We start from the raw sequence: 13,661 nt of genomic DNA on the forward strand, positions 1-13,661 counted from the left end.
TGTGGAAATGGGAAGGAATGGACTCAGGACAGGAAAATGATCTGGGTAGTGAATAATAATGGCTATTGCTCTGCTCTTCATAAAAACCAGAGACAGCAGAAATGGAGAAGACCCCTGGGCACCAGATTGCGCTGTGCAGTATATTATGGTATCTGGTGGTCCAGTCTGGTTTTAAATGGCCTGAGCTATGAGACTCCTACCAGTTCCTGTGGGGGACTGTTCCATTCTGATAGGTTTCCCTATCAGGAAGCTTTTCCTGAGATTCAGCCTATATTTCTCTTAATTCCACCTGGTTCTAATTTTATTACCCCTCTGCTTCAAACCCCTCAAAGCACTTTATACACCTTCAGTGACTGAGCCTCCCAACCCCACAGGAGGGGAGCCAGGGCCATCACTCCCCTTTCACCGAGAAGGGAAGTGACCTGCTTCAGTAAGAAATAAAATGAGAAGTGGCGCCAACGTAGGAGTGTTAGCTAGTGCCTGGATGGTCCCTAGCACGTGCAATAACACTAGGGTAATAGGGATGTGTCTGAATAGTATCAACTCAGGGATATCCTCCTGAAAAGCAGGTGTTCCCTCGAGGCAAAGAGAGCTGTGGGGGACAAGCAACCTTGCTAGGAGGGTGGAGCATGGAGGGGAACGTTAGAGGGGACAGGGCATCAAGGGGGCATCCCTGCCCAGGAAGCCAGGCCCAAGCAGTTGGACAAATGGGCTGAATTTAGAATGTTCTCTTCATACTCAAAATGGCGTCTCCTCCCATGTTTGGCGCTTCGGTTTCATGCAGCATGTGCTTGTGTTTCAGCCCGGTCGAAGAGCTTGGTGATGGGCGAGCAGACCGGGCTGCCCTCCAGGCCATCGTCCCCTAGCCTGCAGGATCGAGTGCTGAAGTCTGGCTGGCTGAAGAAGCAGAGGAGCATTATGAAGAACTGGCAGCAACGGTGGTTTGTGCTGCGTGGAGACCAGCTCTTCTACTATAAGGATGAGGAGGAAACCAAGCCACAGGTAAGGCCACTCTGTGATATGGTGCGTTGGCCCTGGCCCCAGAGCTATGGGTGTGACCAGTCTTCCATTTTGAGACCTCTCTCTGAGCCCTTTCTGGTTACTCCTAGTGCTGGAAAGGCTCAACAGTAAGAGCGCTAGCATAGCTAGGAGGCACTACTGGGGTTTCTGGGGGTGGTGACCATGGATCCAGAGCTCCCAGGGAATTCTGGGCAATTCCACACTAACATTGCCAGAGTGTCGCTGTCCGCGTGGGGCAGAACGGGAGGGGAGACTAGTAAGAAGTGGCTCTGAGGGACAAACAGATTGGAGTTCCAGCTGGAAAGACCACCCCCCCACACACGCACACACATGAAGAGATGAGGCCAAGAGGAAAGGAACTAAGCCACAGCAATGGGAGGTAGGAGGACGCACATCCACAGAGGGGGCTGCAGTTGTAAATGGGATGGATGCTGGGGTGGGAGCCAATGGAGGAGACAGGCGCAATGGATCTGATCTGGAACATAGGAATGGCCAGAGGCAATCAGACCTGAGGCCCTTCTAGTCCAGTAGATAATCTGCCCCCCCACTCCCCAAATGGATGAGGTTTAATATCTCTTCCAAAATTCTTATGTGTAATGATTATAACGATGGATATTCTGGGTATCCATATACATGTCCAATCGCTTTCTGAGTTTTGCTAAATTCTTGGCCTAAGAACTTCCTGTGGCAGTGATTCTCACAGGCTAATTCCCTGTTGCATGAAAAAATATTTCCTTTTACTCCTCCAAACTTGGGGCTGTTAGAAATCCAGATCTAAACTGTGCCCCTTAAGCCCCCCTCAGATGTAGAGGCAGTACCACCTTCAGGATGAAGCTCTGGGATGGGATTCCGGAAAACATAGCAGCACCCTCTGCATGGCTCACCAGCACTGCAAAGAGATGTGGGGGTGAGAGGACTGCTGCAGGTCAGACAGACCTAGTCTAGCACCCTTGGCTTTCTTGCCTTGCCCACTAACTGTTCCAAGACTTCTCAGTATTGCCTGGATATGGAGCAGCCCTCCTACTGTATCACTAAGGTCTTTAAATTTCCCAGGTGAATCTTTAGTTTTCTACCCTGCAGCTTTCCTGACGAGGAAGTCCAATTACATGGAATAGCGTGTTATTATTTATTATGGACTAATCTGAGCCATCTGGTTTCAATAAAAATATGCATTGATCACAGTTCAGAAACCACAGTAAATATCTGTCATCTGAATTCTCTTTAATGAAAGGACTCCCAGCACAAGTTATAATTGTCACGGGGTTCCTCTGTTAAACATCTGGATCTGATGGGGCTGTTAAACAGCTGCTGATGTCTCATGAAAGTCTTGATTTAGAGAGAATTTACTTACTATTGTCCATATAATCTGTATTTTTTCTGCCCTTATTTTTCATTGCTATCAATCCCTACCTCTCTCTCTCTAGATTCTTATATGGTGCCTAGCCTCACAGTGTCTGAGCATCTTCCAAGATTAAAAAGTGAATACGAAGACAGACATTCTCTCTCTTCTCATAAGTCAGCCTGGGCTGCATTTGTCCAGTTTGTTAACATCTTGCAGGAACATAGGTCAAAGAAGCGGGGTTTGTGTTGTGCTCTGAAATGGCTAGTGTTCATCTCTCTAGGTAGCGTAGGTACTTATCAGGTCCTGGTACTACATAATTGCAGTGCGTCATACACAATAATATTTTTATCCTCACTCGATGAGGCAGGGGTATTAGCCCCATTATACAGCTGGGGAACTGAGGCCCAGAGAGATTAAGTGACTTGACTACAGTCATACAGGGAGTCTGTAGCAGAGCAGGGACTTGAACCTAGGTCTCCAAGTCCCAGATTAGTGCACTCACCACTGCACCACCCTTCCTTTTGACGCCAGCTTCCTCTCTTCTGGGAGTGAGTTCCAGATTCCGGAGCTGGTCACTAAGAAAGCTTTGTGTCCTGCACACAGAAACTTTGCTCTTGGGGCTGACAGTTCTAGAGGATGGCAGCTTTCCTGGGCAGCTGCAATCATGCAGAGTGAGACTGTCTCCCCTTTAGGTAACCTAGCCCAGACCCGTGGAGAACTTTGAAGGTGGGGCACGAAACCTGGACTATGTCCCAGCAGTAATATTTTGCATGAGAACAGGCTCTCTAGCAGTTCACTGGTTCTTGTTGTTTATTCCGTGCCTGGAATTCTAGAGCCATGGAAGTTGGGCTCTAAGGAACAATATCTATAGCAGGAAATCTCTCTCCTACTGGGGCAGGCCCCTTTGGGGCACCATCCCTCCCACAGACACAAAACAGACTGGTGCCTTTCACCCCATGAGACTCTCACACTCAACACTCTAGTGTCTATCAGCTGTTGTCTGCAGACTGGCTGATGAAAAGCCATGATAGATGAAGGTAGTGCTGTCAAAGGGCCTTAAGCCCACACGGATATGCTGTTGTGTAAAGAGCTGTGAACAACCCATTTATGCTTCAGTTCTTTACACCTCAATCGTGCTGTTCCCTGCAAAACACAGGCCTGAATCATTTACTCTGTCACAGATTTGTGTGTGTGAATCCTTGTATTTGTTACTTGGAGGTCTCCATCCTAGTACTGACCAGGTATGACTAGGCTTAGTTTGTGGTCACAGTTCAAGATGGCTTTTGACTTCTCCCAGTCCAGCTCTTCATTGTTGAGAGCTCAGAGTTTCAGGTTCTTGCTAACAGTGATATGATCTTAACTAGTTGAGGCATGGCTCAGTTGGTGTCCATGGCCAGAGAGCACACCACGGGCAGCAATAACCTTGCAACAATTGTTCTGGCTTGATTCCATGTGTCTAGGATAGATTATACAGATTCCAGATACCTTAAGGGGACAAGATGTGCTGGGAGTCTACACTGTGTTGTCTTAAAAAGTGCTTCTTGTTTCTGTTTTTGGGTGCCACTTGAGTTCTTCTGGAAGGCAATGTGTGTCGTGATTAAAGAAGGGTGCTTGTAGTCATGGCTCCTGGGTTCCGGGCTCTGGTGCTTCATCACTGTGTGATCACAGCCAACCCCTCACTAAGTTTGTTGTTTAAATACTTCTACAAACCTAGCCCTGGGGCTCCTATGTCATCTTAGGAGTTGCAAAAATACCTTTCAAATCTAGACCTTACCCTTTCTGTGCATCAGCTATCCCTATTTTACAGATGAGGGAATTAATAATTGTCCACCTCGGAGACTGCAATAACACATTTTAGAGTAAAAACAACGAGGAGTCCTTGTGGCACCTTAGAGATTAACAAATTTATTTGAGCATAAGCTTTCGTGGGCTATGCCCAAATAAATTTGTTAGTCTCTAAGGTGCCACAAAGACTCCTCATTGTTTTTGCTGATACAGACTAACATGGCTACTCCACTGAAACATTTTACAGTATTTTGCAATCCTGGATGACTGAGGCCATGTCTACACTAGCGAGCTTACAGTGTTGTAAAATCGCTCATGTAGCCTCTCTAAGCTGATGGGAGAGAGCTCTCCCATAGACATAATAAAAGCATCTCCACAAGTGGCAGTAGCTATGTCAGCGGCAGAAGGACTCGTGCCGACATTGCGCTTCTGTTGATATAACTTATGTCGCTCGGGTGTGTTATGTTGCAGCTAGGGCCAGGAGTGGGAGCAGGGGCCAGGAGCCAAGACCAGGGGCTGAGGCCTGCAGCAGGGCTGTGACTGGGGGCAGTGTCAGAGCAGTACTGGGAGCAGAGCAGGAATGGGTGGCGCTCCCTTCCTGCCCCGTTGTGGGGGCTGGCCTGGGCCCTGCCACACTGGCCCATGCCCTGCTGTGCCCCCCTGGACATCCCCCTGTGCCCCCCTACGGGGGCACACATTGCAGTTTGCAGACCACTGTCCTAGGGGATTAGGAGACTTCATTTGTTTGGAAAGCACTTTGAGATCATGGTGTGAAAGGTGCTAGAGAAGTTCCAAGTCCTGCTAAGGACAGTTCTGGCACCCAAGTAAGATTTAGGAGCATCAGCATCTCAGACTGATTTCTTTCTGTAGTATCGGTGCTAGCCAAGTGGTGTGTCAGTAAATGATGTGTTTTTCCTTCTCTGCAAGCATCCATTGCTCCTGCAAAGTAAAGGCATAAAGCAAGCTTGCAGAGCTAGTGATTAACAGAGAAGGGAGCCTCACCAAACAATCCAAGTTAATTGGGGAGTTCTCCTAAAAGGAATGTTGGGGGAGTGAAAGGGAGTCCTGACGTGGCTCATGGGAGTGTGCATGTGTTAGGGGAGGTGGCCAGAGGCAAGGAAGAAAGGAAGTCAGGGAGAGGATGGTGAGAGAAGAATGTTAAGGAACTTAAGCAGGAGAAGAGAACCAGCTGGTGGTTATTTGGGGGAGTGAGAGAGAATGACTTAATAAAGCTAACTGAAGCAGGTCTACTTAATCAATCAGGAAAGTGAAGATCAGATAGTTGAGTTCCTTTGTAGGACAACAGATGTGTACCAGAGACAGCTTTCCAAGACACTCTGGTACTACAAACTAGTGCTTAGGAAGTTCTAATTTGATATTTGCTGAACAGCTCTGGGGCTAGACTTGCCAGGGATACATAGTAGTAGATAATTAGTCACTGTGCAGATTTCCAAAAGACATATTGGGAACATGCTCAACTTCAAAATTGCATCCTGCTGGAAAACTGTGGTCACTATTTGTGTGGTGGACAATATGTACTCACAATAGTTTTCTTTTCAAATCTCTCTTGTTGTTACAGTATCTGTGTTGCTGGCTAAGCACCTTTTACTGATTGTGATAGTGTGTACCAGGCTCTTTCAGGCCTCCTGCTGGAGGCCTTCGGGTCCTGCCACACCCTGCCCTGGGGAAAGGACCAGTGAAGGTGGGTCCTCCAGGCCTGCCTACAAAGGCTGCAGGGAAGCAGCCTATCAGAGCGCAGCAGGTTCCCTTTAAAGGCACTGTAGGGTCTGGGTAGGTCAACTGCTGGCTGGGACCAGAAGGGTGAGGAAGGACTGAAGCGCTGTGAGACTCTCCAGGTGAGGAGGCCTGGGAGAGACTCTGCTCAAGCAGGGAGCAGACAGAGAACCCTGCGATATGGGTGAAGAGGAAGGGGCTAGGTGGGTAGCAGCCCAGGGAATAGCAGCAGCAATGGAGTTAAAGGAAGCAGCAGGGGGCTGCTATTTGTAGGATTCCTGGGTTGGGACCCAGAGTTGAAGGCAGGCCTGGTTCCCCCCACCAGCCACTAGGGAAGTGGCTTAAGCCCCAAGGAGGGGATAAAACACTGCCTTAAAAACCCAAGAAGGGGCTTGGAGTTTAAACAATTCATTACCTTGGAGGGGGTTTGTTCGTTCACATGTTGACTGTGTGTGACTTGGCCAGAGGGCTGAGCCACTGAAGAGCTGTCTGATAAGGGCAACAGTCAACAGGGGGTGCCAGCGGAGCAAAGAGTTCAGGTTCATAGCTGGCCAACAGGAAGTGCTCACGTGAGGGGAGTGCACCCTGTCACACTGATGCTTCCTGGCAGGAAGTCTAGTCTGACATAGTCTGCGACACAGGAAATGCAGCTCCACTCACATCTAGGTCAGAGGTCCCCAAACTGTGGGACATGCCCCCCTAGGGTATGTGGAGGAATATGTAGGGGCTGGCCCAGGCCCTGCTCCCAAAGGGGATGGGGTAGGAGTGCCATCCAGCCCTGCTCTGCCATCAGATCCACTCTCGGCCCCAGCTGTGGCTCTGTTCCTGGCCTCAGCCTCGTGCCGCCCCCGGGTGCCATGGCCCTGCTCCTGGCCCTGGTTCCCCAGGGTAGGGAGTTTGGACAGGGGTAAAGGGGGGGCACAGCCATGAAAAGTTTGGAGAACACTGTTTTAGATCATTGGTGCAGGTCCACCCTTGATGACAAGCTTTGTAGAGAGCCATTTCACTATCGTTATTCAGTGACCATTATTGAAAGATTTGAGTGGTTTTCAACCCAATTTCCAGGGAACAAGTGTCCACATCAAAGTCAACAGTTGCTGCAGGCATTAAGGCCTGAATGCACAAAAGGACTTAGGTATTGTGACACTGAGTGTCTAGAAAATCCTTGTGAATTGCTCTGGGGGTTAGGCAGGAGATAGGAATTGGGTTGCCTAGAGGGAGGCAGCAATGCGCAGGCCCAGAGGCAGAAATATAGACACCTGGAAAACTTTTACTGCAAAAACTTAGCTGCTAAGTGAGTTTAGCTGCCTACAGGGTTTTATGCATTGCAGTGTTTAGGGGCTTAGGCACCTAAAACAGGGACTTTGGTGCCCAACTCCTTCTGTGCACTCAGGACTAATGGGCAGTCAGCAAAGTTGACATGGAGACCAAGCTATCTTCTCAGCCCTAGCTGGGATCCTTCCAGAAGAGTGTTGTGACATGTTGTTATGGGGCAGGGTGGAATAGCTTCTGGATGTGAATGAATGCAGACCTTCAGTCCCAGCAATTGTCAGGCTGGACTCTCCACTACATTTACCGATTTTTGTTTAATGTACTACTGCTAATTGAGCTCTTCCATTTGTTTGACTCTGAATGGATAGAGAAGGCTGTGTAGTTCTATATTACAGGCTAGTGTGAAGCCTACAATTATGACATAATTTCATGTTTAAATTCTCTGATAAATTATTGGACAGGTGTGCCTATCTTGATAATGGCATTTGGGCTAAATGCTTCCTTGGCTGCTGTGATGTATCACGCAGCATATTTCACATTTTCTATATATTATCCAGATGCCATAAAACTAAAGTCACTGAATAGAAGGCAGAAGATAATTGAACGAGTCAGCCGTTGTGTTCCTGAACAGCTACCTTTAGGGTTCCCCAAGGTGGGGGATATGGATAGGGGTAAAGGGGGGGCACGACCATGATAAGTTTGGGGAACAATGTACTAAATCATTGGCACAGGTCCACCCTTGATGAGAAGCTTTGAAGATATGGACTGAGACCTTGAACTTGACTCACTGTTCTTTGGAAAGCCAGTGAGAGAGCAGAGGACAGGTGTGATGTGCTTGCAAGTAGCCTGTATTGCTAAGGAGAGACACTGCAGTGTTCTGTACTAGAGTCTGCAATGTCAAATGAGACTTGCATTCAGTTCAGAGAACAAGGTTCTTGAAGCAACAAGCTATGATGACGATCAACACCGCAGCGAAGGCCTTGTGTTATCAAGTATCTCAAATAGTTCCTTGAGGGTACAGGATATTGACAGTGGGTACTGCATGAGGAGGTGTTTGCCTTGGCTGTCCACATTCACATTTGGGATTATTCCTCATCTTCCTCCTGATCATATTGTCCCCAGTCTTTGCCACCCCAACTCTCACTCGTTTAGTGTATACCAGTAATTTTGTTTAAGGTTCGTGCCTGGGGACAGTTGTTCTGAAGGAGCCAAGTTCTCTAGGATCACTGGCATTTCTTGCCATTTTGTTACTCTTGCTTTTCACAGTTGTATGTTGGGGTAAGTGATTTTCAAAGGCAAAGCTCTTTCTGGACTTCAGCTGACTTGGTGGTGGAATGTGTCAATGCAGTGGGTGTCTTAGATCATACACCTGCATAATAACGACTGTACTGGGTCAGACCAATGGTCCAGCTAGCACAGTAACCTGTCTTCCGACAATGGCCAATGCCAAGTGCTTCAGAGGGAATTAACAGACCAGGCAATCAGAGTGATCCATCCCATTATCCACTCCCAGCTTCTGCCAGTCAGAGGCTAGCAGGACAGAGAGTATGGGGTTGCATCCATTACCATATTGGCTAATAGTTGTTAATGGACCTATTCTCCATGAACTTATCTAATTCTTTTTCGAATCCCATTATAGTTTTGGCCTTCATAACATCCCCTGGCAATGAGTTCCACAGGTTGACTGTGCATTGTATTAAGAAGTAGTTCCTTTTGTTTTAAACCTGCTGCCTTTAATTTCACTGGTTCTTGTGTTATGTGAAAGAGTAAATAACACTTCTTTCTCCATTCCATTCATGATTTTATAGGCATCTATCATAATCCCTCTCTTAGTCATTTCTTTTTCAAACTGAAAAGTGTCATTCGTCTTAATCTCTCCTCATATGGAAGCTGTTCCATACCCTTAGTCATGTTTTTGCCCTTCTCTGTACTTTTCCAATTCAAATATCTTTTTTTTTTCTTCAGCTAGAGTGACTAGAACTGCACGCAGCATTCAAGGTGGGGGCATATCATGGATTTATATAGAGGCATCATGATATTTTTCTCTATTATCTAGCCCTTTCCTAATAGTTCCTAACATTGTTAGTTTTTTGTTTTTGTTTTTTGACTGCCGCTGAACACTGAGCAGATGTTTTCAGAGAACTATCCACAATGACTCCAAGATCTCTTTCTTGAGTGGTAACAGCTGATTTAGAGCCCACCATTTTGTATGTATAGTTGGGATTATGTTTTCCAATGTGCTTTACTTAGCATTTATCAACATTGAATTTCATCTACTATTTTGTTGCCCAGTCACCCTTTGTCTCTCATTTCTGCTGAAAGCATGCGGCCTCACTGATAGTGATGTAATCCCTGCCAGGCAGTATAGCGACAGTGTGAAGGGCAGTTTCAAGGTCCCTGTGATGATCCTACGGGACTGAGTGAATTCAGAATCAATTTTGTGTGCATGGCTTGAGTGTGACCATACTGAGACACAATACTCTGCAGTCGAGTAGCACAAGGCAACACTGGTTGCTTGAAGTGCTTTGGGGTCAGCTTCTGGTTTTGTATTGGCCAGTTACTGGAGTACACAGTACCTGGAGTTCACTTTCTTTTTCAGCCTCTTGATACGCTCTTTGTATGTCATTGTTCAGTCATAGTACTCAAGGATTGTACCATCTCATGATGGCCTGATGTTTCAGGTGGAATGCACACACTTGTGTTTTGCTGGGATTGGCATTCAGGGATCACGTGTGATAGTATTCTCCAAGTTCACGCTGAGCTAGTTAGGATGAGCTCAAGGTCCTCAGATCTTTCCAGCTGGATGGCGATGCAAAGATCATCTGCATAAATGAATCTTCACAGTAATTCTGGTTGGTCATTTGTGTAGACATTAAATAGCAAGGGTACTAGCACTGAGCTTTTAGGCAATCCATTCTTCTGAGTTCACCATCACCTTTTCTGACTATTCACCTCAACCAAAAAAATCAGTTCTTGAGCAGCAAGGAGATGACCTGGATTATCTTACTATTACTCAAAATTCTTGCCAATTTCAGTAAAAGTGCATGATGGTTTCCAGTGTCATAAGCAGCCAACAGATCAACAAACACAGCCCTTGTGTAGCATAGCGATGACTCGCCAGTGTGGTGCCTCCTGCTGGTTGTCCTGGGAATTAGTTCTCCAGCTCCAGAGCACCCTCTGTTGGCCGATGTCCCACCTGTCTTAGGCCTCTGTGTCCCTCTCGGACTCCGGAGCCCCTTTACCTTGTGTGCTGCCCCATGGCAGTACCCCTACTCTCTGGGTCTCCCCACCCAGAGGAACTCTCAACCCTCTATCCCAACCTTGCCTCAGTGGCTACTACCAGTCACCATCTAGCCCCTGCTTACTGGGGCAGACTGCAGTCTATCAACCACTCATCATCGGCAAGCAGGGTTTGGACCTGCTGCCTTTGCCTATCCTGGGCTGCACCTCTGCAACCCCAGTACTCTTCCTGGCCTTTACCGAGGCCTGCAGCCTGCGGGTTTTCCAGCCTGGAGCTCCCCAGCTCCTCTGGCCTTTCCCCAGCCCTGCTCCACTCTAGGTACCGTGCTGAGCTCCCAAGCAGCCAGGCTCATCTCTCTCCACAACTAGAGAGAGACTGCCTGAGCTTCTAGCCTACGGCCTTTTATAGGGCCAGCTGTGGCCTGATTGGGCCGTGGCCCCAGCTATGGCTGTTTCCCCAATCAGCCTCGTCTTCTGACTCGAGGGTGACCAGATGTTCCGATTTTGGGGTCTTTTTCTTATATAGGGTCCTATTGCTCTCCCCCCCCCCCACCCCCATCCTGATTTTTTCACACTTGCTGTCTGGTCACCTTATCTGGCTCCCTGGGGCATCCCTTTCCCAGGGCTGTTTTAACCCCTTCAGGGCCGGAGCGGGTGACCACCCTGCTACACCTTGTAATTTTTACAGGTTTCAAAACTATCTTCAATGTATTGAATTAGGTTTGCCACTTGGCCACAGCCTGAACATCATGGGAAGAGACCAGCTTGGTCATCTGTCAGGTGCCCTTCACATACAGCTTGTGGATTGAGTCCTGCTATTGGCTGAGAGTTTCACAGAGAGCAGAGCAGCACTGTGATGTGTTCACAACAGCTTACATTGCTGGGTAGATGCTCTCTTGGATTTTGTACAGTGTAGAACACTCTGTCACTGCTGAACAAACACTTCTGTTTTCAGTAGGCTGTGATGTCCATTACCGTTCACCCACTGACACGCAGGCATTAATTAGACCGTGTGTGAGCTTGCATGGTCGTAGCATGATCAGGTCCATGACTACGGCAGTACAAGTAATTATAATACTAACAACAGCATGCACAGTTTGGCCTTTAGCTTGCTGCATTACGGTGGGTTGCAGCGTGCAGGCAGCTCCCAGTGGCACAGACACTCTGCAGGCTGGGCTGGCTGAATTACCCATTATCCCAGGCTGGGCCCATCCTACTCTGGCCCTTATTAGCCAAAACAAATGTGTGGCAGGCTCCAGGGGACTGGGCAAGGGAGCATGCAGCTGTTCTCTCTTCTCTGGCCGTCTGTACACAGCACCCAGACTCATATCGCTGCTGTTGGCTGGCTGGGTGTGGGCAGAGCCAGAGTCTGCTGAGGAATGGGCCAGGAAGCTGCCATTAACCTGCTCTCCTCGCCCCTTAGCATGCTGCAGGCTTCATGCTGTGCGGCAGTCACCATGGCAGGCCGAAGCTGTCTCTGGTGGTGGCACCAACCTGTGGATCCACATTGCTGTGCCCGGGGCCCAGAGCTGCAAAACCTGCCTTAATACACCTAGGGACTGCCAGGCAGGATCAGACCAATAATTCATTTCATCCAGACTCTAAAAGTGGCCAATGCCAGCTGCTTCAGAGGCAAGTGTAAAAATCCCCAGATGGAAAGATTTCTGAATAACCTGCCCTCAGGGGCAATTTCTTCCTAGCCCCCATCAGCAAGTGGCTGGCTAATGAAGCATGAGGCTTTATTGCCTCTGTACAATTTTATTTTCACTGGTGTAATATTCTTGTTGTTCCTATAAATGTATAATACGGGCTGCATCAAGAAAGAACTTGAACCTCGCACTGCGAAAGCATTGTCAGTAATCGGGCATTTCCTCAAGAATGTCTTTCATAAACCAAGCACCCTGATAAGTAGAGAGATGAAGCTGAGGATATATAATGCTTCAGTTGTCAGTATCCTGACCTATGGGTCTTCAACATGGCCCTCAACACTGACAAGAAGTTGGACATCATCCAGATGCAGCATCTGCGAATGATCAGAAACATCAAATGGGTTGAATTCAAGTTGAATGAAGAGACCTCTCTTCTAACTAATAGGTTCTGCTCTCTCAAACGGTCGCCCAAAGCTTTCTAAGGTGGTATGGTCTTTTACTCTGAATGCCTACCAACTGCCCTGCAAGAATCCTCTTCAACTTTCCTCCAGTGAAAGGGGGATGGAAATGACCTCCTTGGAAGACCTAATGCTTTGGCTGGGTGGCATCAACAGACATCTGTCCCTCACAGACATCTTACCTTGTAACATGCCAGATATGGCACAGGACAGAACATCAAACAGGTGCAGAACACTTTTGGTGGCCTCTATGCTGTCTCTGAGAATTACCCAACTAACTTTTTTTTTTTTTTTTTTTTTTTTTTTAAATCTGGCTATGCTCATGGCTTATTCATGGATTCCAAGGCCAGAAGCGACCATTGTGATCATCTAGTCTGAACTGTATAGCACAGGCCGCAGAACGTGCCCCCCTAAAATTCCTTGAGCAGATCTTTTAGAAACAGATCCAGTTTTGATTTAAAAATTCGTCAGTGATGGAGAATCCACCACGATCCTTGGTAAATTGTTCCAATGTTTAATTACTCTCATTGTCAAACATGTATGCTTTATTTCCCGTCTGAATTTGTCTAGCTTCAACTTCCAGCCATTGAATCATGTTAGTCCTTTCTCTGCAAGGTTGACGAGCCCTTCATTAAATGTGTTCCCCATATACTTGACTTGATTACATTCTATATCTCTTAATATTCTCTTTTGTTAAGCTAAATAGACTGAGGCCTTCGAGTCTACCACTATGAGGCAGGTTTTCTAATCCTTTAATCATGCTCATGGCTCTTCACTGACCTCTCTCCAATTTATCAACATCCTTCTTGAATTGTGGGCACCAGAACTGGACACAGTGTTCCAACATGGTTGCACCATGTCAAATAGAGAGATAAAATAACCTTTCTACTCTTACTTGAGATTCATTCCCCTGTTGATGCATCTCAGGATCACATTAGCCTTGCTAGCCACAACATCACACTGGGAGCTCATCTTCAGCTGATTATCTACCGTGATCCCCAAATCTTTTTCTTCAGTTGTAACTTGTCAGTGAGTTCCACAGGTGTATTGACAAAATTAACTGAAAGTTAATTGTAAAGCTGTTTCCTTTCAATATTGAATGCATTGCCTAGTCATTGGGAGAACCCCATGTCCTATGAGAAAGTAAGTCAAGTCAGAGTG

At 47.3% G+C, this 13,661-nt stretch overlaps 1 protein-coding gene across 7 annotated transcripts in view; it reads left to right on the top strand.

Moving 5' to 3' along the window:
• Window positions 1–13,661, top strand: part of ARHGAP22 (Rho GTPase activating protein 22) — a 256,899-nt gene that overhangs the window by 21,564 nt on the left and 221,674 nt on the right. For 4 of the 7 annotated variants that reach the window (XM_039482020.1, XM_039482018.1, XM_039482022.1 and 1 more), the window contains one exon: window positions 803–1,002. The exons of 1 other annotated variant lie outside the window; for it this stretch is intronic. In XM_039482020.1, the coding sequence (XP_039337954.1) occupies window positions 823–1,002 (180 nt within the window). In that variant the 5' untranslated portion in view covers window positions 803–822. Of the gene's footprint in view, window positions 1–784; window positions 1,003–13,661 lie in introns of those variants that run through there. 2 more of the 7 variants (XM_039482021.1, XM_039482023.1) reach the window with 2 other exon arrangements.

The sequence above is a fragment of the Mauremys reevesii genome, linkage group 7 (assembly GCF_016161935.1).
Source record: "Mauremys reevesii isolate NIE-2019 linkage group 7, ASM1616193v1, whole genome shotgun sequence".
NCBI lineage: Eukaryota > Metazoa > Chordata > Testudines > Geoemydidae > Mauremys > Mauremys reevesii.